Below are 23,847 nucleotides of genomic sequence, written 5' to 3'. Positions count from 1 at the left end.
TAAGGGGAATTGTGCATTTACAACTGTTGTGAGTGTTTAGTTTGTTTTGCTGTTTGCAAGGACAGTGTTCATTTTCTACCTGGCATAGAACTGATATTTGTGAAGAAAGAAGTAATTGTAAATTATCGTAAAGCCTGTAGTTAAAAACAAATAGTTTTTACAGAGTCACAGATGGGTCTTATATTTCGATTTTCCATTTCAGCTAATTTTGGTCCAGAATTTTATTTTAATTGAATAGATAGTCCCATTCAACTACTAAAATAAAGATTAAATGAGAGAATAACCCAAAGTAATTGGAGTTTTTCTTTTTTAAAAAAGAAAGTATGTTATACTGAGTATGATGTTTTTATTTGACTACAATCGTTATCTGTTTTGGTTTTTGTAAATTAATGTTACAGTGATATTATAAATGTAGACCAAATGTTCTTACAGTTATTTAAAAACTAGAACTACTCAATAGATAAGAAAAGAAGGTCTGGTTTTAAAATAACCATAAGAACATGGGTTTACCTTATATATATATACCTTTCTGATGAGTGTTCTAGACCTGTTTCATTTCTAGATATTTACCGCATTCTCCAAATCATTGGAATTGGAGCTCAGTAATAAATCTCATCTCTGAAATTTTGTTTCATTTATTATTAACAAGTAAAATAATCGCACAGGCAGATCATCATAATGTAATATTTAATTTCGAGTGCTTTATTGTGGTTTTGCAAGATACATGAAAATGTAATTATGTCTCATTTGTAAATATTAAAGAGCTTAGCTAATTATCTACATGCAACTAAATTAAATCTTTACTACTGAGCCCTAAATATTTCTTTGCTAGATGTCTCTGTATAGTACACTTCAAATAGTTTAAAATGCACTTAGGAGGTATAAAATGCCTTTTAATTTAAAGTGTTATCTTCTGCTGTTGGTTATTAAAGAACTAGAGTTCTTCTGTTTTCAACTTACGCATTTAACGTCACATCATTGTCTTTAGAGTTCTTCTAGTAGTCAACAAAATAAGTTGCTATTTGGTGGGGGAGGTATTAGTTAGGTGAGCTATCAGGAGATTATTGCAGCAAAGAAGGACAGCAGGAACTGGACAGAGGGCAGCCTTAAGCCATGTGACGTGTGTGAATGAACCAGGGTAGCAGTAGATTCCGCAAGGCACACAGCTGTGAAAAATAGTGCAAGGGAAGAATCCCATTGAATTCTAGGAGCAAGTAACCTAACTGTGCTACTATTTACAGGGTGGTTACAAGTTCTGTAGCACAGTCTTTCTGTGTGCAGTGTCAAAGGCTGCCTGGCTGTGTGTTGATGTTTTTATTCCTTCTCTAAAGGAAAATGCCACTTTGACAGAGTCAGTTGTCTAAGGAGGGGATGCTCAGGGCAAGATAATTACAGCCTTTTGTAGTCTGGGTTCAAGTGGTAGGAGGAATGTTTTCCAATGCAGGAATCTGGTTGAGATTGGGCAAACTCAGTAACATAAGAGATTCAGTCTTGAAGCAAGTCTTGGTAAGTGAACCATTGATAAGGTGTAAGCGACCTCTTTGCCCAGGGAAGCAATCTCTTCTGATAGAAGAGCTATTTGCCCAGAGGAGCAAGCAGTTCAATTGACAAGTTGATAAGAATTTCCTGACGTAAACAGTGAAGTTACTTATTATCTTATACCCTTTTAGAGTGACCAATCTGTCCCAGTTTGCCAGGCACCGAGGGGGTTCTTGAGATGTAGGACTTTCCATTTTAAAACAAGGACAACAAATTAGTTAACTCTGATTTTTAAAACCAAGCTTAGTAATTTTGAGTGCTTGCTTAATGAAAGTAAATTTTCCTTTAAGATACTTGTGATATTTCCCAGTTTTATTGTCATGGCACAAAAACATGTTTATAGATAACCTGAAAAAAATTAAACTCCCTCCTTTTCTGTCCTAAAAAATCAATTCTTTAAAACAAACCATTTAACAGAACGTACAGCAGGCTGAATAATACTCCTTTTCCCCCAACCACCCCAGAGATGTTTGGATCCTAATCCCTAGAACCTTGTGAATATGTTCCATTATATGGCAGAAGGGTCTTGACAGATGTGATTAAGTTCAGAATTTTGAGATGGGGAAATTATCCTTTATTATCTGGGTGGGCTTGATATAATCACAGAAGTCCTTACAAGAGGGAGGCAGATGATAAGAGGAAGAAACAATGTCACCCTGCAAACAGGAAGAGAAAAGGCTATATTGATGTGAGCCCATGGGCCAAGGAATGTGGGTGGCCTCTGGAAGCTGGAAAAGGCAAGGAAACAGATTCTCCCCTAAAGCCTCCAGAAGGGCCAGTGCTGCTAACATCTTAATTTTAGCCCCTTAAGACTCATTTTAGACTTCTGACCTCCGGAAGTGCAAGAGAATGAATTTGTGTTGTTTTAAGCTACTAAATATGTGGTAATTTGTTACATCCCCAGAAGGAAACTAATACAGAAAGTATCTGGGAAATGAACAGCTGTACTATGCTCCCTTTAGTCATTATTTCTAGTTGCTTTTATGAGCAAAGCTTGTCTTACCTAGCAACAGTTGCTAAGTAAGTTAACAATTTAATCTAGAGTCTAGGAGGGAGCAACTGCTTAAATCTTCCGAAATCCAGTGCCCAGACCTTATATGGCAGAGGCTTTCAGTACCGTTCTTTACCATTAGGCACATAACCACTACCTAATCATGGCAAATCATTTAATCCTTGCAAGCCTCTAGCATTGTCTTCAAACGTTGAACCTCTTCCAGCTTTCTCAAACGTCTAGCTTTTCTTAAAATTACTTTTTCTGATCCTAAGAGTGCTTGTACATAGTAAAAGACATCTTAAATTTAATTATGATCAGAAATCAGAATTACACAAACTTTGTTTGCTGTGCTGTATGTAATAAAATAATTCCACCAGCCCCCTTTGGGGAAACCTTCAAATGGATCCATGAGTACAAGCCATTTAAGACACGCTTTTACACTCACAAAGATATACTGGGTAAGTGACTTTGCTGTTTTCCTTTGTTCTAATGTTTCATAGCATTATATGACATTCTTCCTGATGTGTAGACTTTGATCAGCTCTCCTGATCAAAGTTGCTTGTCCTGCAGGGGTGTCTGTTTGGCATGAGAAGAATGTGGGTTGAAATCCAGTTCTCCACTTCCCAGCTGTGTGCCTTGACAGTATGCTTAGCCTGTCAGTCTGTCTCCTTATATGTAAATAGGTATGTTAATACTTATCTTGCAGATTTGTCTGGAGGCTTTAATGAAATATTTGTACCTATTCTAAAGCCTGGCACATAATAGTAACTGAGAGTTCTTTTTGCCCTTCCTCATACTTGGGCACCTTCCATACACATAGGAGAGGAAATATCTCTAAGTAATACCTTAATACATGGGTGAAAGAAACTATATTCTTTTTTTTAATACATCTTTATTGGAGTATAATGCTTCACAATGGTGTGTTAGTTTCTGCTGTATAACAAAGTGAATCAGCTATACGTATACTTATATCCCCATATCCCCTCCCTCTTGCGTCTCCCTCCCACCCTCCCTATCCCACCCCTCTAGGTCGTCGCAAAGCACCGAGATGATCTCCCTGTGCTATGCAGCTGCTTCCCACTAGCTATCTATTTTACATTTGGTAGTGTATATATGTCCATGCCACTCTCTCACCTTGTCCCAGCTTACCCTTCTGCCTCCCCGCCCCTGCCCTCAAGTCCATTCTCTATGTCTGTGTCTTTATTCCTGTCCTGCCACTAGGTACATTAGTACCATTTTTTTTTAGATTCCATATATATGCGTTAGCATGTGGTAAAACTATATTCTTTATTAGTAGCTGGTGACATAAAAGTAGGTAGATCTGGGTAACATGAGTATATGTACTATATATACACTTCTTATTTTTCCTCTTTTAAATCCTTTTGTTTTTTTTTTAAATTTTTATTGAAATATAGTTGATTTACCATGTTTCAGGTATATAGCAAAGTGATTCATTTTATATATATATATAAATATAAAAATTTATATAAATATTTTAATATTTTATATAAATATATTTTATATAAATATATATAATATATTTACATAAAATATATATTCTTTTATATAAAATATGTTCTTTTTCAGATTGTTTTCCATCATAGATTATTACAAGATATTGAGTATAATTCCTTGTGCTGTACAGTAGGTCCTTGTTGTTTTATCTATTTTATATATAGTAGTGTGTATCTGTTAATCCCAAATTCCCAATTTATCCCTCCCCCCCATATATACACTTCTGGTAAGCAAATCAAGTTGTAATTACAGGTTTCCTTCTCTCCTCATCTCTGTCAGATTTTTCAGTCTGACTTTAAGCCTTAAAAGTGTTTTCCTAAAAACTCTCAAAATACTTCTCATATCCTCTCTTCCTTAATATGTTAAATTAGTGGTGATTAAATTTCACTCCTGATCTTTGAAAATGTAAGAAGCTAGAGAATGGAGGGTGTTTTGAAAAAGCTAAAATGTAGCGGGAGATCAAATTGGGATCATCCTCTAAAAATATCAATACCAAAACTGATAACTGATTTTAACTTTTAGTAACTGTTTAGTATGACTTATTAATTATTATCTCTATAATGATTTGACCTTTTACACCCAGAACAGTGGATATCTATTCTTAATATGCTTTTACTGGTTGATTCCTTATGCCTCCTAGGATATCTGAATCCAAACATTAAGTGAATAAATTAAAGCATGTTGAAATATCTGTATAAACGCTAATGAGTATTGCATAGGGTAGTTCTCAACCCTGGCAGTGTCCTACAGAACTTTTAAATCCAAACACAGACTCATTGGATTTAATACTGTTACCGAGCTCTTGGGCGGCTCTGGCCGGGGGAGAGGTCTCATGTGTCACTTCATCTGGTGGTAGTGGCGGGCGCGGAGATGGCGGAGACTGTGCGACCACCTGGGTTTTGAAATGGCTGCTGACATTTCTGAATCCGGTGGGCATGACTGCAAAGGAGACCCGAGGAGCAATACCAAGTTAGATGCAGATTACCCACTTCGAGTCCTTTACTGCGGAGTCTTATTCGTTACCAACAGAGTACTGTGAATATATGCCTGATGTTGCTAAATGTCGACACTGGTTAGAGAATAATTTTCCAAATGAGTTTGCAAAACTTACTGTAGAAAATTCACCCGAACAAGAAGCTGGAATTAGTGAGGGTCAAGGAACAGCCGGGGAAGAGGAAGAGAAGAAAAAACAAAAGAGAGGTGGAAGGGGTCAAACAAAACAAAAAAAGAAGACTGTACCACAAAAGGTTACGATAGCCAAAATTCCCAGAGCAAAGAAGAAATATGTAACAAGAGTGTGTGGCCTTGCAACTTTTGAAATCGATCTTGAAGAAGCACAAAGGTTTTTTGCTCAGAAATTCTCCTGCGTGCCTCAGTAATAGGGGAGGATGAAATCATCATTCAGGGAGACTTTACAGATGACATAAGTGATGTCATTCAGGAAAAATGGCCAGAAGTGGATGATGATAGCATTGAAGATCTTGGAGAAGTGAAGAAACGATTTTGAAAATTTGTCTGTATTTAATGATCTGAACTGATTGTTGATATGGCCAAGGGGAGAGAGGCCTTTTAAGATATATATATATATATATATATATATATATTTATCCCACAGTAAAACTGTAGCCTACCCTCACCCCTGGCATTTTCACTGTTCTGTACAAGGCTGCTTGTTTGTTTGTTTTTTTTATTGCCAAAGTCAAATAAACAGGAGAGGGTGTCATGCTTATGCATGAAATAGAATTTAGTCAAATAAAAAATTTTGGTCATTTGGTACTGTTTCTTTTTAACTTTTTATTTTTGGAAAAACTAGACTTTCTGTGGAAAGCTTTTCTGTTGATTATTTTTAAATAATCATGATTTAATCAAATCGTGATTTTTTTTGTTGTTGTTGTTAAGCTGAGTGATATTTTGAAGAATTTGAATTTGGCTTCATCACCAGTAATAACTGTCTCCTTGCTTCTTTGGTATGATAGTTTTGAGATGCTTAAGCATCTCATGGATCTGTAGTTGAATTTGCTTCACTGTCACCAGCCAAATTCACTCTGTGGGCCTATTAACATATTGTTGGTAATAGTTGTTCAAGCTGTTCTGGAGATTATTTGGTAAAGTATATTAAAAGCCTTAAAACCATCTGCACTGTTTGACCCACTTCTTGACATTATCCTAAAGATATAATGTCTGGCTTAAAACTATGGTTGAGGGTGTTCTTCAAAGTGCTACTCATGATATAAAAAAATTACAAATGATAAAGATGAACAATTGGGAAATGTTTAAAGAAATGATGGTTTGTCATATGGTAGAATATTTGCATATATTTTAAAATATTTTCTAGGAATACTTGGAAAGGTGTTTGATAATGTTAAGTAGGAGGTCAGACCCTCAAATCCATTTTATACATTATTTTCATCATTGTTTTGAGTGGATAGGCATTCAGAGAGGCTGAGTTCTTTTTCTGGCTATAAATTTATGTGAGTAAAATTCTGCTAACCATTTGAAAATAATATACACCATTGCTCAATATAGTCTGGGAAATAGCAATTGAAATTTGTTTTCCTTACAAGAGAAACAGTGACAATGAATCTTAATGAGTACATTAAATGAATTTAAAATCTGTTTTTATAAAGGTCTTAAGTCAGGTGCTACAAACTGAAAAGAAGACTCATGGTATTTTAAATTGCTATAGATACCTTTAAGAAAATTAGAACCCATTGTTTATTGCCATGCAAATTGCAATATTAAATGAATTAGTGGGTTTTTTTTTTTTTAAATTTATTTACTTATTTTTGGCTGTGTTGGGTCTTCGTTTCTGTGCGAGGGCTTTCTCTAGTTGCGGCGAGCGGGGGCTACTCTTCATTGCGGTGCGCGGGCCTCTCACTATCGCGGCCTCTCCTGTTGTGGAGCACAGGCTCCAGACGCGCAGGCTCAGAAGTTGTGGTTCACGGGCCTAGTTGCTCCGCGGCATGTGGGATCCTCCCAGACCAGGGCTCGAACCCGTGTCCCCTGCACTGGCAGGCAGACTCTCAACCACTGCGCCACCAGGGAAGTCCCAAATTAGTGGGTTTTTAAATAATTGAAATCTTAGAATGTATAATAAAGATGTAAATTAAGAAAATGAAATTCTGCATTAACTGTGAATTTAGCTAAATAAAATTATCTGATAAAGCAAATTTACCCATTAAAAAAAAAAAATCTGTTACCGCGTCCAAACCCAGGCCCCCTGCATTGGGAGCACAGAGTCTAAACCACTGCGCCACCAGGGAAGTCCCTCTCATGTTACCTCTTAATGCCTCCTAATCACCAAACACCTCCAGTTTAAAAACCTTGGAGGAAAAAGAGCTCTGTTCTCCTTACAGCTTTATATAAAATCCTGGAGAAGAGTGTGGTTGGCCAGACTTGAGCATGTGCCCAATCCCGGGCCCATTAATGGGGCCAGTTAATGGGGATCATGTGATGGGCCAAGCAGGTTGGCTACTGTGATTGGCAGTCCCAGAACAGGTGAGAGGGGGAAGTTCTTGAGCAAAATGGGTCCTGTTACCAGAGGGAGAAAAGAGATGTTGGTCAGACAAAACATATGTCCCCAATGTCTTATCTGTGTTTATGGCCAGCGAGGCACCACGAGAGATACACTGCAGTTTGAGATGTGCTTTGTAATTTTAGGGAGCTGATCATCAAGACCTAATCACCAGAATGGTTAATAATTTGACACATCTAAGATGTGAGCAATAAATGGAATAAATAAGTACTGTAATAGTTTGAATTGGAGAGAAAGATCACTGTGTGTGTGTGTGTGTGTGTGTGTGTGTGTGTGTGTGTGTGTGTGTGTGTGTGTGTGTGTGTGTGTGTGTGTGTGGTTTCAGCATCCTCATGCAGGCTGTGAGCCACCTCTGACAACCCACTCTGGCAGGAGAAGATGGAGAAATCCCTGGGCCCAGCTCAGTGCACTCAGAGCTCTGTCCCCAGCTCTCTGATATTGTGTGGTCCTCGAACCTCTTTAGGTTTTTATTTTCTTGTCTGGGTGGAGAGGGAAATATTATGGGAATATTGTTATTTGGAAATAAGATCATTGACAAGAGAAGTGCTAAACTCCTACCCACAACTAAAGCAGCTAAACCCATGAAGACCTACACATTAGAAGGGCATATAGCGTATTAAAGAAAGCATTCTGCTCCCACTGTCCCGGTGGAGGTAACTAGCACCAGCACCCAGAGAGGAACTGGACAGTGTGCTAATGTCTCTTGGATATTCACTCACCGTTCAACTCTGGGGTGCAGAATGTGTTCCTCCTGCTATTTTACTTCCCCAGTTGCCTCCCTGTGGACTGGGTCTGATGCAGGTGCTGTGAGTTCCCTCTTAATCAGTTAGGGAAGAGCTTACCCCTTTCATGGGTATCTTTAAAGACTGACATTTCCTGAAAGGATATATTTCTTAGATAACTCTAATAAGTAACTCGATAACAGTGAAAAGGAAAGCCAAGAAACAGTCTATGGATATTTGTGATTTTTTTTTTTCTCTTCAAACACACAGATATTGGGGCAGATATTCTGAATAAGGAAGAGCAGTTGCAAGAAGCTGTACTCAAAGAACGTATTGCAAAAGCAGAAGCTGACGTATGGGCTAAGGTAAAAGAAGTTGGAAATCAACCTGAATGCATCTTTGCGGTTCTTTCATGTTTTGGATTTGTATGAAAGAGTGGAGTCAGGCAGAACTGACTTTGAATGCTGGCATCTGTGGGACCAGGGTAGCAAGTTCTTCAACTCCGTAGTCTTGGCGTCTTCAAATGTAAAAGAGGAACAGTAATACTCTGTAGGATTGTTGAGAGAGTTCAATGAAATAACGTGCCGGGCACACAGTAGGTGCTAAGTAAGAAGTAGAAATCATCAGGAGCTTCCTTCTGTCTAAATTGCCCCTATGTGTGGATGACTCCTGCTCCCTTTATTCTCATGGGATTAAAACCTTTTTAGAAAGACATTCTCGTTGTAGTTGTTTATTATTGCTTAATATTTAGTATATAGTAGACCATTCGTTTGTGCAGTGTGTAATGCCCCTAAGTGCCTGTTTTTTCCAAATGCTGCGTCATAGCTGACTCTCCTTTTCACCCCTTCTCCCAGCTCCCCTTCGCTCCAAAGTCCTTGACACCTTGTCCATGTGACTGCCGAGGGCCGTGGGGGCCATTTGAGGGTCTTGGGGCTCACGGTCAGATCCCAGACGCTTCAGCGAAGCAGAATCTCAATCCTCCAGCTCCCACTTCTTCCAGTTAGAGGGAAAATGCCATACGTGACTTCCTAAAGAAAATGAGCGCTCCTTGAGAGCAGGACAACCCACAGTGCTAGAACATTATTTCTCAGTTTCTCTATAAAGTAAACATCATAGCAAAGAGTGTTGGAATTGCCCAGCGTTAGTCCCAGCAAAAGCTTGGTATTAAAGTACTTCGAAAGTACAAAATGCTCCAGTGCAAAGGGTAATAGATATAAGAATCTTACTAGAAATGTATCCTTATCAATAATAAAATTTAAATTGATTGTGAGCCATTAATTATATACCCTAACACAAGAGAATGCTTTTGTGAATAATGTACAATTTAAATATAAGTATAACAATATACAATTTAAATATAACAAATGTTCTGGGCATTCTCTTAAAATAAAATAATGAAACCTCTTCCTGAAGGCCCTGATGCAGGGGATCTGGGATGGTACTCAGCCTCCCTTCTCAGCAGTTTCAGGCTTTGTGCATTTTTCCACTTCTCTGTATTCTCCAGATTTTCTGCGATGAGCATACATTACTTTGATAGTCAATCAAGCAAGAAATAAAGTGCCAAAGAAAAAAGACAACCCAGCAGCCTGCAGTAAAGCTCTCCTTAGCAATTCCTGAAACAGTGATTTTAGCCACGGTTTGGGCCGTGTTAGGGCATCTCTGGCTGAGGCCTAGTTTGCTATGGGAGGTTTGAGACGGGAACAGAGCCAGTAGTCAGGGGCCCCAGGGTGGTTGCTAGTTGTTTATTAAACATGAAAACCTGATATATATTAATAAATAAATGAACTCTTTCAAAGGCTGATGAACGCCAAAGAGAAGCAGTGAAGAAAGCCCTTGAAGAAGCAAATGACATGCACAAAATGAAAATCCAGATTCTGAAAGAGGAACATCAAAAAGATTTACAGGTTTTTATAGTGGCTTGTTTGTTGTCTTTTTAGCGGTACTTTAGTAAAAAGCTCTGGCGTGTTCCATGGTGGTTGGTTGGGAGGCTCAGGATTTTCACAGAAGATATGCTGGACTCCGTGGCAACAGTGATGCATGGGTGCAAGAGAATCCCTTTGACATAATGAAGCATAATGAAGGGCCTTTGATATAATGAACCCAAACCTTTATGGGGTTAAGGTATGAAGGAGGCACCCCTGCCTGCCGGACCCCACATCCCTTGCCACTGGCTCTCTTTCCTCCTCTCAGTGCCCTTCTTCTGGACCCTCAAACCTGTATGCCCCACACTCTTTCCCACCTTGGGGACTTTGCCAGAATGTTCTTCCTGCACTTCATCAGACATCAGACATCACTGGTCAAGGGAGGCCTTACCTGATCAGCTCTGTCCTGCTACCCATACACTGTCCTTGTCACCCCGCCCTCTTTAACAGCATCACCACCTAGCGCTGGTGTAAGTAAATAGATTGGAGGATTGATTACTTGTTGACTATCTGATCGCCACCTGCCTGCAGCCTCCATAAGGGTGTGTCTGTCTCGCTACCACCCTCGTCCCGGTGCCAGCACGGTGCCTTGACTGTGTAACTGGGAAAACAGGCTGAAGAGAGGAAGCAGGCGCTTCTTTCCCTTCTCCTGAGCTCTCTGATTGCATCCTTCTTCCTCATGTTGCATTTACCGTGATGCCAAGAGGGACCTCTGTTTCTCAGGTATTTCCTGCAGGACCAGAGATCACACAATGAGGGGAACTCTTTCCAGCCTGTAACTTGTTCCAGTACACGACTCTGGGTAGTTAGTAAACTGTCCAGGCAGAGACCCAGGGGTTCCTTACACAGTTCAGTCCCAAACTCTGCTCAAAGGAAAAAACATACAGAACTATTTTCACACGTGGGTCACGGGAGGGACAGGACAGGGCACGATGCAGGTGTGATGATTCCTGGGCAGAGGCTGGAGGGAAAGTGGCAGAAGTGTGGACCCAGGTTTGGCCTAATTCAATAAGAACATAACGAATAAACAGTTCAGGGACCATGGGCCCTTTTGTCTCTCGTTTCGGCCGTGAGCACCTGCCATGTATCAGCTCTGTACCAGGTGAGATTAAATAGACTGTCCTCAGAAAACTTTCTGGCAGGAAAGGGAGCTCCACCCCAGGGCTCCTAAGGGATGGTTGACCCTCCCTGCTTGGCTCCAGTGGCCATGGCACCTGAGGGGCAGGCTGAGGTGGTCCACTGCCCATCCCTGATTTCACTTCGAATCGTGAGGAGCATTTATAGCATGTCCAGATAGGCCTGCTGCTCAGCTAGCTGGGACCAGAATGGCCACGCTGGTTCTTGAATAGTGAAATACTTCTCTATCAGTTGATAAATCACCACTCCCCGGGCCACTAACACCTTCACCACCCTGGACCTCCCGCAGCCCAGCAATTTGAAGGGGCAACCGTTTCTATGGGTGTGGGCCTCTAGGACCCTGCCCTGTGCTGTAGCCAGAGGATACACATTTTAAATATCACTTCTGGCATTAGGTTGTGATGATGCAAGGGTAACTTAGATGTGATGCCAGTTTCAAGGAGCTTGCATCCTAGTCTTGCTCCAGGTAATTTGATGGTACCCCATATATATAGTCTTTGGGCTGAGTTGATGCACTTAGTGTTAAAATAGAAGAAGTCCTAAGAAATTTTAAAGAGGGAGGTTGACCTTTCCAAATTATTCTAAAAAAGTCTCAGGGACTTTTTTTTTTTATTATTATTATGATGACTGAGTGATTTGTCTAAGAGAGGTGTGGAGGGTTGTTTCAGCTGTAGGGTCCCCAGACATAAACACCACTATTGCTCCTCAGGATGTTTCTCTGAACCACCTCCTTAGAGTCTACTTACTTGCAGATTCCTGGGCCCCACCTGACCTACAGAGTCATTGGCAGCGTATTTAACCAGCAGCCCATGTGATTCTCACATATATTAAAGTTTAATATAAACACATATAAAGTCACCCATATTCTCTCATGTTAAAGTTTGAGATTACCCGTATAGAGAGCAGAAAACCAAGTTCTTCTAGAACCAAACAGCATTACATTCTGAGACGTAGAAATCACCAGGTATTGCTCTTTTGTGATGTTAAGAATCTGGGTGTCAGATGCTTGCTGTTAAATAAAATTTCCAGGTCTTGTCCAATGGACAGATAGGATTTTGAAAAGGTGCTAATATTATCTTATTCAAATACAATAATATTAAAAAGTAAATAATAAAATGGAAGCTAAGGGAAAATGAGAGTAGGAAATATAATGAAGTCAGGTGTGAATCCAAAACTTAGAAATGTCTGTGTGCCACGAGGTCCTGTGCAGTTATCATAGCTGGCCCTTGAGCTTTCTGACAGTCAATGCACAGAGGAAAGTGCTATGAATCACCATGTCCCTGAGGTAAAAACAAATCCGGGACTCAGGTGGCCCAGATCTTCCTCCATGTGATACCTGAGAGAAACTTCTCATGAGAGAGGCATTGTGTAATAAAGGAAGGTCTGTCAAACACCTGCACAGTAAAGAGGATGGATTTCATGAGGCTGTCTCTTATCTCCAGATAGAGGCTGATTCACTCAAAATGCATTTCAGTAAAAGTAATTTAACTGGAAGGCTTTCCATTGAGTAAGAACACTGCCAAACAGTAGGTCATTGAATTATTTTTTTGTAGCTTTAAATAGGTATTGGACATGCTGTATGAGGCAGTAAAATGATTTTGGTTTTACTAAACCATTACATAAAAGAGGGACAGGGTTTAATTCTCTGAATCCTAGTTCAGAACCCAGTCAAACTAAAGGGCTGGTGTGTCATTTTTAAATTCTATGATTCAAATAGAAATGTATTATGATAATACTTCATCTATCTAAGGCTCAACCATTCAGCAATCTCAGTTACTGGAAATGTACTTGAAAACCCAGAAATAATCCCTAAGAAGTTAAAATATCCCCTAAGACGTTAAATAACAGCCTCTGACTACGAGATAGAGACTCAGGCTTATTACCTGTAGCAGAACCTTCCATTCCCTGCTCAGTGATTGTCTCTGAGAGACAGGGAGGAGGAGGGAGGGAGGAAACTCACTGTCTTATAAGCCTGGACGGCAATTCTGGAAGGAAAACAAACTGATGAATCTCTGGAAAGACCCCAGCATCACAGCCAGCAATGAAGCAGGAAGCTGGTGGGCGAGAATCCTGCTTTTGTTTCTAGTTCTTCCACTGACTCACTCTGTGAAATAACTTAGTTTCTTTTGCTTTGTTTTTATTCTTTTTTAAAAAAAATTTTGTTTAATATTGGAGCAGAGTTGATTTACAATGTTGTATTAGTTTCAGGTGTACAACAAAGTGATTCAGTTATACATATACATGTTTCTATACTTTATCAAATCCTTTTCCCATTTAGGTTATCACAGAATATTGAGCACCTTTGTTTCTTTATGTTCTCTCTTATCCCTGAAACAGATACAAACTGACCTTTAAATGAAAGTTTTGAAACTCCTGGATGGAATTAATTGCCCCTCCTTTCTGGCGTGTATTTCTGTTAAACCACTGGTTGCAGGATGGGGTCTGGGTCTCCTCTGCTAGGCAGCGGGTCCCGAGGAGGATTCCAGCCTCCTTCTGTCTGTAACATCGGGCCTAGCGCTGTGCCTGTCACACTGTGCTGTCAGTGGACATTTCCAGGGATACAGGGTTTTCCTTGGGAGCCTGTTTCCCTCAGGTCCTGGTTTGGCAAGTGCCTCCTCTTTTTACTCGGCTGAAGGCTCCACAGGTCCTTCTACCCTGGCACAGTGGAGCCCTTGCTCCCGTCCCCTTTGTGAACAAGGAAGAGCCCCTCAACGCGAATGAGCTGGAATGCTCCAGAACGACAGTGGGGACTGGCAGGCAGCTTCCTGTGACTGCGGTCGTGTGCGGTGCTTGCTGCCCGGGCCTCAGGTCTCCTCCTACCCGGGAGACTTTCATAGTCATTATTTCTGCCATTTTCCAGGACTGACTTCCTAAGGCAGTATCGTACTCTGTATTTCTAATCATGAATAAAGATAATAGGACACTATAGAATATTTGGACAATCAAGAAAAAATACCTGTGACCCAATTACTTTTCTTTTTGCAATTCCTTTCCAATATTATCTATATACATATTTTATGCTAAATAGTTTGTGCATTTCTGATTTTACTTAACATCATTATAAATGAAACTTTTCCATATAGTATACACTCTTCTTTATTTTTTCCTTTTAATAGCCATGTAATATTCCGTGGTAAGGCTATACCATTCCAGTTTTTTTCTTTTTCCATTTTTTTCTGTAAAAAAATATATTTTTTTATTGAATGAAAGATTCTTTAAATTCTATGGTGCTTTACACTTTTCAGAAGTTTCACACATATGATTTCATACAACCCCATAATCCCCTTTTTTTCCCCACCCCCTGTATTGCCCCTCCCCCTTCCCTCTCCCCACTGGTAAACATTAGTTAGATCTCTATATCTGTGAGTCTGCTTCTTTTTAAAATACACTCTTCTTTTAAATCATTAGGTTTAACTGGTGTACATTCCATCGGGCAGATGAATTATGATTTGAATAACGTTTTTAAACATCAAAGCTGTAACACCTAAACCTAGTTTTTCTGTTGCTTAAGGAAATGGCATCTAAGACCAAGATCGAGTTGCATCAAAACATGGAGGAAGAACTGCAGCGAGAACACCTGGCTGCTGAGCAACGCATGGTCCACAGGATCCAGAGGATCATGATGGAGTGCCACCGGGAGAAGGTCCAGGCCGTGGAGGAAGCCCGGGCCCAGGAGAGGCACGTAGCCCAGGAGGAGATCCAGGCCCAGAGAAGGTACTCCAGGGGGTACCCCTGCAAATCAGTGTCTTACTCTGTCAGAATCAACTTGGAGAAAGGGATAAGGTTGAAGCACATAGGTGGATATTTCCCAGCTTTTGTATTTTTACATTTTTTTAAAATTTACTTATTTTTTATTTTTATTTTTGGCTGCATTGGGTCTTTGTTGCTGCACGTGGGCTTTCTCTAGTTGTGGTGAGCGGGGGCTACTCTTCATTGCGGTACGCGGGCTTCTCATTGCAGTGGCTTCTCTTGTGGAGCACGGGCTCTAGGTGCACGGGCTTCAGTAGTTGTGGCTCGTGGGTGTAGAGTGCAAGCTCAGTTGTTGTGGCGCACGGGCTTAGTTGCTCCGCGGCATGTGGGATCTTCCCGGGCCAGGGATCGAACCCGTGTCCCCTGCATTGGCAGGCAGATTCTTAACCACTGCACCACCAGGGAAGCCCTGTTTTTACATTTTTATTATGGAATATATCAAACATAGAGAACAATATATAGTATATTGTAGAATATGTGTGTGTGTGTGTGTGTGTGTGTGTGTGTGTGGTTTAAAGAAAAATAACACAAATACTCAAGGGCCTACCAGCCATCTGAAGGGACTGAAAAGTCCCATGTTCTTCCTCAACCACATTTCCTTCCTTTCCCCCCTCTCGCGAGATAACTACTGTTCTAAAAATTGTGTTTTTCATTCTATATCTCCAGTTTTAGGGTAGAAGAGGAATCAAGAAATACTTTTCCACAGGCACATATGAGTCAGTCTTCACATTCTCTAGCCCATACCATACACTACTGTGGATGGGTTACTTTTGGTCTTTTTCTTATTACACAAGTCATAATGCTGTAAACGAAGTTGACCTTATGGAAATATAGAGAGCAAAAATTGCTAAGTCACTGCTTCCTACCCCGTCCCTGTCTCCCAGAGACAATCATTTTAAAGAACAGGGTCTGTATCCTTCTGTGCCCTTTTGATGTATTTACAGCCTTATATATGTTCATAATCTGAAATAATTTTTACATAAATTGGATCACATATATATGTGTGAAAAATACCAAAGGAACCATTTTATATATGTAATGAACATTTGATGGAATTGGCCAGTTTTAACAGGACAGCAGTCAGGAGCCCTAGTGGCCAAGAGAGAACTTCAGTTTCCGGGTGTTCAGCGACCTGACCAAGCTCATGTAGCTGAAGCAGCAGGACCAAAACTGAAACCTTTGTATTCCACCTCCTGGACTAGGGCTTGTCTCTTGCTTTGCTGCTTGAGTTAACAAATCTATTTGTATATAATTAATGGGTAAAATCGTCCTTGTTAGAACTGTTTAGAATAGGGCCAAAGGTAAAATTCTGTAGGGGGTGCAGATAAATAGGAATGAAGGCTGCAGCCGCGGCTATTTCGGTGGTCCCCCCTTCTTGCACAGGCTGTAAGTCACTGTGAGGCAGAGGAGGAAGAGGCGAGAGGATTTCAGGAGAAAGTTAGAGAAGGTGGTAACTCCTGAGTGAGTTGTGGTCCAAAGCAGTGGAAGATGGTTCTCCTCTCCCTCTGCTTCCCACCCTCCATCTGCAGGAGCTCTGTCTATCCTGAAGGAGCCTCTGGGTCCTCTCTTCACGCACACCGGCAGCCTCCTGCTCCCTCCTTCACTCTTTCGCTTTTGTCCCCCTTTGGCCCTTTCCTCTGTGAGGTTCAACAGCCACCTTTCATTAAGCCAGTTGACTAAGATTAGGGAACTGCCATGCCTGTTATTTAAGTATATCCATCTAGAATGTCCATTTTGTTATTGATGTGTCCCAAGTGCCTGGCGGAGAACCTCACGCATGGTGGGTGCCCTTTAAATAGTTATCAAAGGTTCAAGTTTGTTCCAATCAGCTGAACCCACTCTGCAGCACACCAGGTCTTATTTCGAGACATTGCTAGATTCCAGCGTTCTTGTAGAGCATTTGCAGAAATTAATATATGGAGAAGGGCCACTGTTGAGGATTCCACTGTGGATCTCTTACTTGGCTCTAAACTTTCACTCAAGACTTCAGGATTCAGAATACTTACATATTGTGACAAGTTTGTTAAATGCTCAGAAAACTTTCTTTGTGGGTTGAGGTGATTGAGTTCTAAACAGATTATCTAGGAGACACTGTACTCTTTCTCTTAAAGGTAAAAAAAAGAAAAAAGAAAGAAACATCTTGCTCGGAAAGGTTCTAAGTATTTTCTCGCCCAAGGCAAAGGCATGACTGAAGTGACTGCTCAGGGATGTGTGTGGTCATGGCTGTAATTCCTGGTGACAGCTGCCCTTTATTCCACACTAGACCATGCAAGGCCCTTTGTATGCTTCTCATTGAATCCTCATATCCCTTCCTGGGGGATTGAGTCGTCTTTCATATCTTCAGATGAACATGCTGAGTCTTAGAGAGAGACTAAGCAACTGCCCAAGGTCACCTGGAGAAGATACAAACCCTGGTGTGTATGATACCGAAGCTTGTGACCTTCCCTTACGCCGCCCTGCTCACTTCACCAGGGTTCATCAAGTGCCTTCTGGGGATGTGGTTCTGAGCTCGGGCACTGAGGAGTAAGGCTCTTGCCTCAACATTATGTGATGTAACTAAAGCATAGCTGTCCCCTTTGAGCAAGGCTAGAGGGACTTGTGCAAAGAACACATGGGTGCTGGAGGAGTTCTCGGTCCTGGAAAGATCAAGCAAAGAGTGTGTAGGCTGTGTAGTGAGGTGGGTTTCTTGGAGGAAGGTAGTCTTGGTTTGGGCCTTAGAGAGAAGGAAGGAGGTCCCATTTGTGAAGGACTGAAAAGAGTGGGGACAGCATGAGCAAACACATGGAGGGGAAGGTCGGGAGTTTAATGAGGCAGAGCCAAGGGGAGTTGGGAGCATTAATACCCCAGAGATATAAACGCGCTGCTGAAGGTTGGACTCTGGAGATGCCTCCTCTCCTCCCCGCCCCGTCTGATGTCTACCGCCCCAGCTTGGGTATCACTAATCGTCCTGCAGGCCAGGTGCAATAGGTTCCCAGCGTCTCAGGTAGAACATCAGCATATATTTTCCTTATAAACACACTGGTTATAGCTAATTAAAACAGTGCTAAGAGCCCTGTAGTTCAAGTGAAATAGCTCATTGTGGGCTCACCTGGCAGATGATCTGCTATGTTCAGTGTTTCTCCAAACATTGGATGCACAAATGAATTTTGGAAACAGATCCCTGCATAACTTAGGAATTGCCTATGGAGAAATGAAGTGTTGGTTTTTACTGTACCAACACTGGGAAAATAACTGGCGAAAGTTGGAAAGGACATTTAAAAAAATATCAGATCCTTTTAAGCGAGAACAGATTTTGGTAGTAAGGAGTTTAAAGGGGACTGTCATGGAGGGTGGGAGCTGGTGTCATCTAAGGTACACTTTGAGCAGATGTACCTGAGATCAGCTCTGGTGGAGCTTTTTAGTCAGCCCCGTAGATGGACACCTCCTCTGTGTGGGTCCAGAGAAAGCCAGGCCGACCTAGTAGGAAGCTCACACCTGCTTGTGATGGAGCCATGGTTCTGGAGAAGGGGTGTAACTTCCTCCTTGGGGATTTGGGGCTGGCTCAAGGAAATGCCTTCCAGTTCCTTCTGATCTAAGCACCACAGGCTCTGATCATCATCTCCACAATCTCACCAACATCCTAAAGATTTTATAAATCATCAGCCTGAATCCTAAGGTTGTGTGTAGATGCACCTTCTGAACACTATCTATGCCTCTACTGTCCTGTGACCTGGGCTGAGAATCAGGAAGTTGGTTTTGATTCCTCTTATTTCTGTAGCCCCTAAATCCTAGCAATAACGAATTCTGGCACTTGTGACTTTGTAATATTTCTTGGATTTCCCCCTTTCTCTCCCTCTTCCTATCCCTTTCTCTTTCATCATTAATTTAGATCATTGTACACTCAGAATGTTACAAAATAGTACAAATTGGTCTCTCTTACTTCACCCAACTCGGATTCAGTTTACCTGATATTATCAGAATAACAATTCTATAATTATTTATTTATTTATTTATTTTTGGCTGTGTTGGGTCTTCGTTTCTGTGCGAGGGCTTTCTCCAGTTGCAGCAAGCGGGGGCCACTCTTCATCGTGGTGCGCGGGCCTCTCACTATCACGGCCTCTCTTGTTGTGGAGCACAGGCTCCAGACGCGCAGGCTCAGTAGTTGTGGCTCACGGGCCTAGTTGCTCCGTGGCATGTGGGATCTTCCCAGACCAGGGCGCGAACCCGTGTCCCCTGCATTGGCAGGCAGATTCTCAACCACTGTGCCACCAGGGAAGCCCCAGAATAACAAAATGTTATTTTCAGTGTGTTGCCCTCCTGATAAGAAATGTATAGTGATCTCTTATGCTATTGAAGCAGGCAATGTTTTCTACTGAATGGCAGGAACTCTCTGATTTGCCCCATTGTGTGACATTGAACAATAACTGTCTCCCCAAGCCTCACTTTCCTCACCTGTTATGCGGGAATAATAAGAGGTAATAAATACAAATAGAACCGGCTTCAGTGGGTGAAAATTAAATGAGATATAGTGCATGTAAATTGCTTAGCACAGTCCCTGGGACACAGTAAGTACTCAATAAATGGTGACCCTTGTTATTAATAACGGATATAGCCTAGTTGGTGGGAGAGGGAATGAGAAAAATAGCATAGCAGCTGGAGAGGCTCAGGACAAATGATGTTTACCTCCAGACTGGGAAAATCTGTCAGGTTTGAAAGTCAAGTTGAAAGAATCAGAGACTGAGAGAACTGCATCTTGGAGGGTAGAAGCTGGGGTAAGTCTTGGAAGGACTGTATTAGACTAGGAGGCAGAGAGGGGAGGGTTTTTATTAACAACCATAAATACTCGAATTCAACATTTGTAGGTTTTTTAATCCTCAAATCTTTAGAGGTTCTATTCCAACTAGGTATCAGGAGATATCCACCAGAAGTGTATCTCAGTGGCTAAGAGATTTGCCCTGAACCCAGACTGCCTGGGTTGTAGCACTTGTTTTGCCACTTCTTCTAATTAAGTGAAATTGAGCAAGTTGCTTGACCTCTCTGAGACACAGTTCCTCATCTATAAAATAGGCCTCATAGACTGAACTGCCTCATAGACTTGTTTGAGTAATCATTGAGTTAATATATTAATCATTGAGTTACTATTGAGTTTATAGTTGGCTGCTATAAATTCTATATAATTATATACATCATAACCAGAGGCCTATGAATTCATTCAGCAATGGTTCTCAAAGTATGGTCCCAGACCCTGTCAGCAGGTCCCCAAGGTCAAAGCTATTTTCTTAATAATACTAAGATGTGATTTGCCTTTTCACTCTATCTCATGAATATGTAGTGGTGTTTTCCAGGGTTTTATGATGTGTGATATCTCAACAGATTGAAACAAAACGAAAATCTAGCGCCTTTTTCTATTAAGCCAGACAGTAAAGAGTTTTGCCACAAATGTAAAATGATGCCACTTTTCTCACCAAAAGTTTTTTGATTTAGAAAAAATATTTTTCCTATGAGGTGTTTTATGTTAATGTTTAATGGATTTATCGATACTTCACATGAATTTATAAATGTTGGTTAAATGTCTGACTTTTAACTTTTAAAACTGTTAGGGTCACTAGATATAACCCATATGAACAAAAGTCCTTTGGGTTTCTTGGTCATTTTAAGAGCGAAAAGTGATCTTGAGACCAAAAAGTTTGAGACTGCTGTCTTAGAGTATTGCTCAGATAGAATCAAGAGTAGGGCTAAACTCACCCTGTGAGACAGTTTCCTCCCCTCTGGCTAAAGGTGAGTAGCTGGGTTGAAATATAGAAATACTTTCTTTAGGGGTTTGGAAATCTGAGCCTATTTCTTCATTTTTTTTAGAATTCTGCATTCATATTTTTCTGACCACAGTGGACTCGAGTCCCTAAAGTTAGCGTTAGACACTAGACTAGTGGCCTCGCCCTAGCCCACAGTGGGGAAATCAATGTGCTCCTTCCCTGCTCTAAAAAATATTTTTTTATTGTTAACATCTAATCAAAGCTCATCTCTACCAGCCTGTCTCAGACTGGTGGCTCATGTAAACCATGAAATCATTTCTCCTACATCTGCGGTGAAAGACAAAATCTTTTTTTTTTTGGTGGCTAATCCATCTAACTGTTAATATTCAACCCTTATTCCTTTCTGTAGAAAGACCATGGAGGAACTTTTGAGAGCTGGTGTCACAGTTATGAAGGATCAAAAGAAGAGTGTGAGCCATCTGATAAAGGAAAAAGAACATGCAATGAACGTCTACTATTGCGTGGCTCAGAGACAGAAGCAAGAAGAGGTTCAGGAAGTGCTTCAAGAAGCAGAGAAAACACATCAGGCCACGCTTGGAAATGTGATGGACAAACTGCTTAACACGCAGGGGGAGCTGCTGTCCATGGCGAAGCAACTGGGAATCATGACAAATTGGAAAGATTTCCTGGAGGAGGAGTTACAGGAAACCAGGGTAGCGTTTCAAAACTACATCAATTATACGTTTCCGAAGCTCTCACCGGGACATGCAGATTTTATTCTGCCAGAAAGAAAGAAAACACCTTCCAGTCTTCTTACCCAGGAGAACCAAGCAACTCTTGATTAGAAGTCTTCATCTGAAATGGCACTACAAAAGACATTGTTCTAAAGGCTAAATAAATTCACTCAAAAACCATTTATTGATCCCCGGTTATGTGCAGGGGACTAGTGAGCTGTGAGCATTTTGATGGAAAACCAAAATATTCAAAAGCACATTCCAGGCTACAATGAGGTTCCAAGTCTAATGGAGGAGAGGTAACAGTGAGGGGGGTCAAAACTGACTAGGAGGGAAGAAGATTTCTTGGAAGAAGTCTAAACATACTTCTGTATCTGGCTTTACTCATGTTTACATCAGACATTTAACTATTTTAGTATTTGTTGCAGTTAAAAAACAGTAAAGGGACATGTTCTTAGATGGTTTCCGTTGTGGAGAGGTGTGTCTAGTAATCCAGTATGTCTAGTAATCTAGTCTAAAGATTATTATTTGGTGAACTGCAATAGCTTTGTAGGAAAAAAAGCAAAGTTTCTCAGATTCAATAGGATAAAACTTAAATTCTGGGAAGCCTATATAAAATAATTCAGAAAGGACTCTCTTATATTTGCCATTTGTGAAAGAAAAATATGTCTTTAGAGGTCAGATTCCTTGCCTCAGGGATGGGGAGTCCCCTTATGTTTATACCCAAGCCCAGGAGTGCTTGGAGCTCATCTCCTTTAGGTAAAAATGCAGAAAATCATTCTGTACCACAATGCTCAGGACCAACAAATGTCAACATCTACTGAATTAAAATGGAAGAAAACCCAAGCCATAAAGACTGCTCCAAAAAAATCTATCCACTTTAATGTAGCATCCTTAAATTATTAATCACCAGCTTATATTGGTGGCTTTAAAATTAAATACCTGGAAAGCCATTTTCAGTAAATTAAAAAGTGCTATTGTCAAGCAGGCCTTAGGTGGATTTGTTTACATTGACCGGTCTGGGATTTCCTAATGATAAAAGTAGTGATTTGTTTACAACTGCATAATGGACTGCACTCTCCTAGTGTTTAGCTTCCTGATTCTGCAGGACTACTGCGGTGCATACTAATCGATTGCCTAGGGGCTGGAAGTCAGAACATTTATACAGTACTTTACACTGCTTTTTCCAGCACGTTCTTCTCATAGCAGTCAATGGGATAGGCAGGACAGGGGTGGTTGTTATCCCATTTTGACAAATGATAACATGAAAACTACTATGTACGTATTTACGTGTGTGAAGCACTTTTTTTTAAGTTGAAGTATAGTTGATTTACAATATTGTGTTAGTTTCAGGTATATGGCAAAGTGATTCAGTTTTATATATATATATATATTTTCAGATTATTTTCCATTATAGGTTATTACAAGATATTGAATATAGTTCCCTGAGCTATATGGTAAATCCTTATTGTTTATTTTATATATAGTCGTGTGTGTATGTTAATCCCATACTCCTAATTTATCCCTCCCCCCACCTCTTTCCCCTTTGGTAACCATAAGTTTGTTTTCTATGTGAGTCTGTTTCTGTTTTGTATATAGCTTCATTTGTATTATTTTTTAGATTCCACATATAAGTGATATCATATAATATTTGTCTTTCTCTGTCTGACTTACTTCACTCAGTATGATATTCTCTAGGTCCATCCATGTTGCTGCAAATGGCAATATTTCATTCTTTTTATGGCTGAGTAATATTCCATTGTGTATATACCACATCTTCTTAAACCAGTTGTCTGTTGATGGGCACTTGGGTTGTTTCCATGTCTTGGCTAGTGTAAATAGTGCTGCAGTGAACATTGGGATACATGTATCTTTTCAAATTAGGCTTTTCATCTTTTCCGGTTATAAGCCCAGGAGTGGAATTGCTGGATCATATGGTGATTCTATTTTTGGTTTTTTAAGGAACTTCCATAGTGTTTCCATAGTGGCTGCATCAATTTACATTCCCAACAGTGTAGGAGGGTTCCCTTTTCTCTACATGTGAAGCACTTTAAAAACCTTAATATTTAATCCTCACAATGACTTTTGAAAGTAATTATAACTGCCCCCAATTTATAGAGAGGGAAACCGAGGCTCAGGGAGATTCAGTAACTTTCTCCAGGGCACACAGCTAGTGACAGAGAGGGAATTCAAAATATCACAAGGCACAGGCAGATGGTTACATGAGAGAGACCTGGGTTTTGCAGACTTGAATAGATAAGAACAGC

The 23,847-nt window shown here is 40.6% G+C and overlaps 1 protein-coding gene and 1 pseudogene across 2 annotated transcripts; both read left to right on the top strand.

Annotated features, from left to right (window-relative positions):
- Window positions 1-78: 78 nt before the first annotated feature.
- Window positions 79-22,564, top strand: LOC309635144 (uncharacterized protein C6orf163 homolog). The gene is given in 7 exon segments (XM_082406052.1): window positions 79-2,223; window positions 2,225-2,276; window positions 2,911-2,991; window positions 8,576-8,670; window positions 10,102-10,209; window positions 14,876-15,078; window positions 21,256-22,564. Coding segments are annotated over 7 exon segments (1,011 nt in total). The 5' UTR covers window positions 79-2,187; the 3' UTR covers window positions 21,692-22,564.
- LOC309635134 (density-regulated protein pseudogene) lies at window positions 3,935-6,797 on the top strand (annotated as a pseudogene). Its single transcript has one exon. The product of its transcript is annotated as a density-regulated protein pseudogene (transcript).
- Window positions 22,565-23,847: the final 1,283 nt, after the last annotated feature.

This window comes from Balaenoptera borealis (genome assembly GCF_965194805.1).
Source record: "Balaenoptera borealis genome assembly, chromosome: 9".
Taxonomy (NCBI): domain Eukaryota; kingdom Metazoa; phylum Chordata; class Mammalia; order Artiodactyla; family Balaenopteridae; genus Balaenoptera; species Balaenoptera borealis.
Note: the sequence above shows the minus strand (reverse complement) of the source record. Positions and strands in the feature narration are given on the sequence as shown.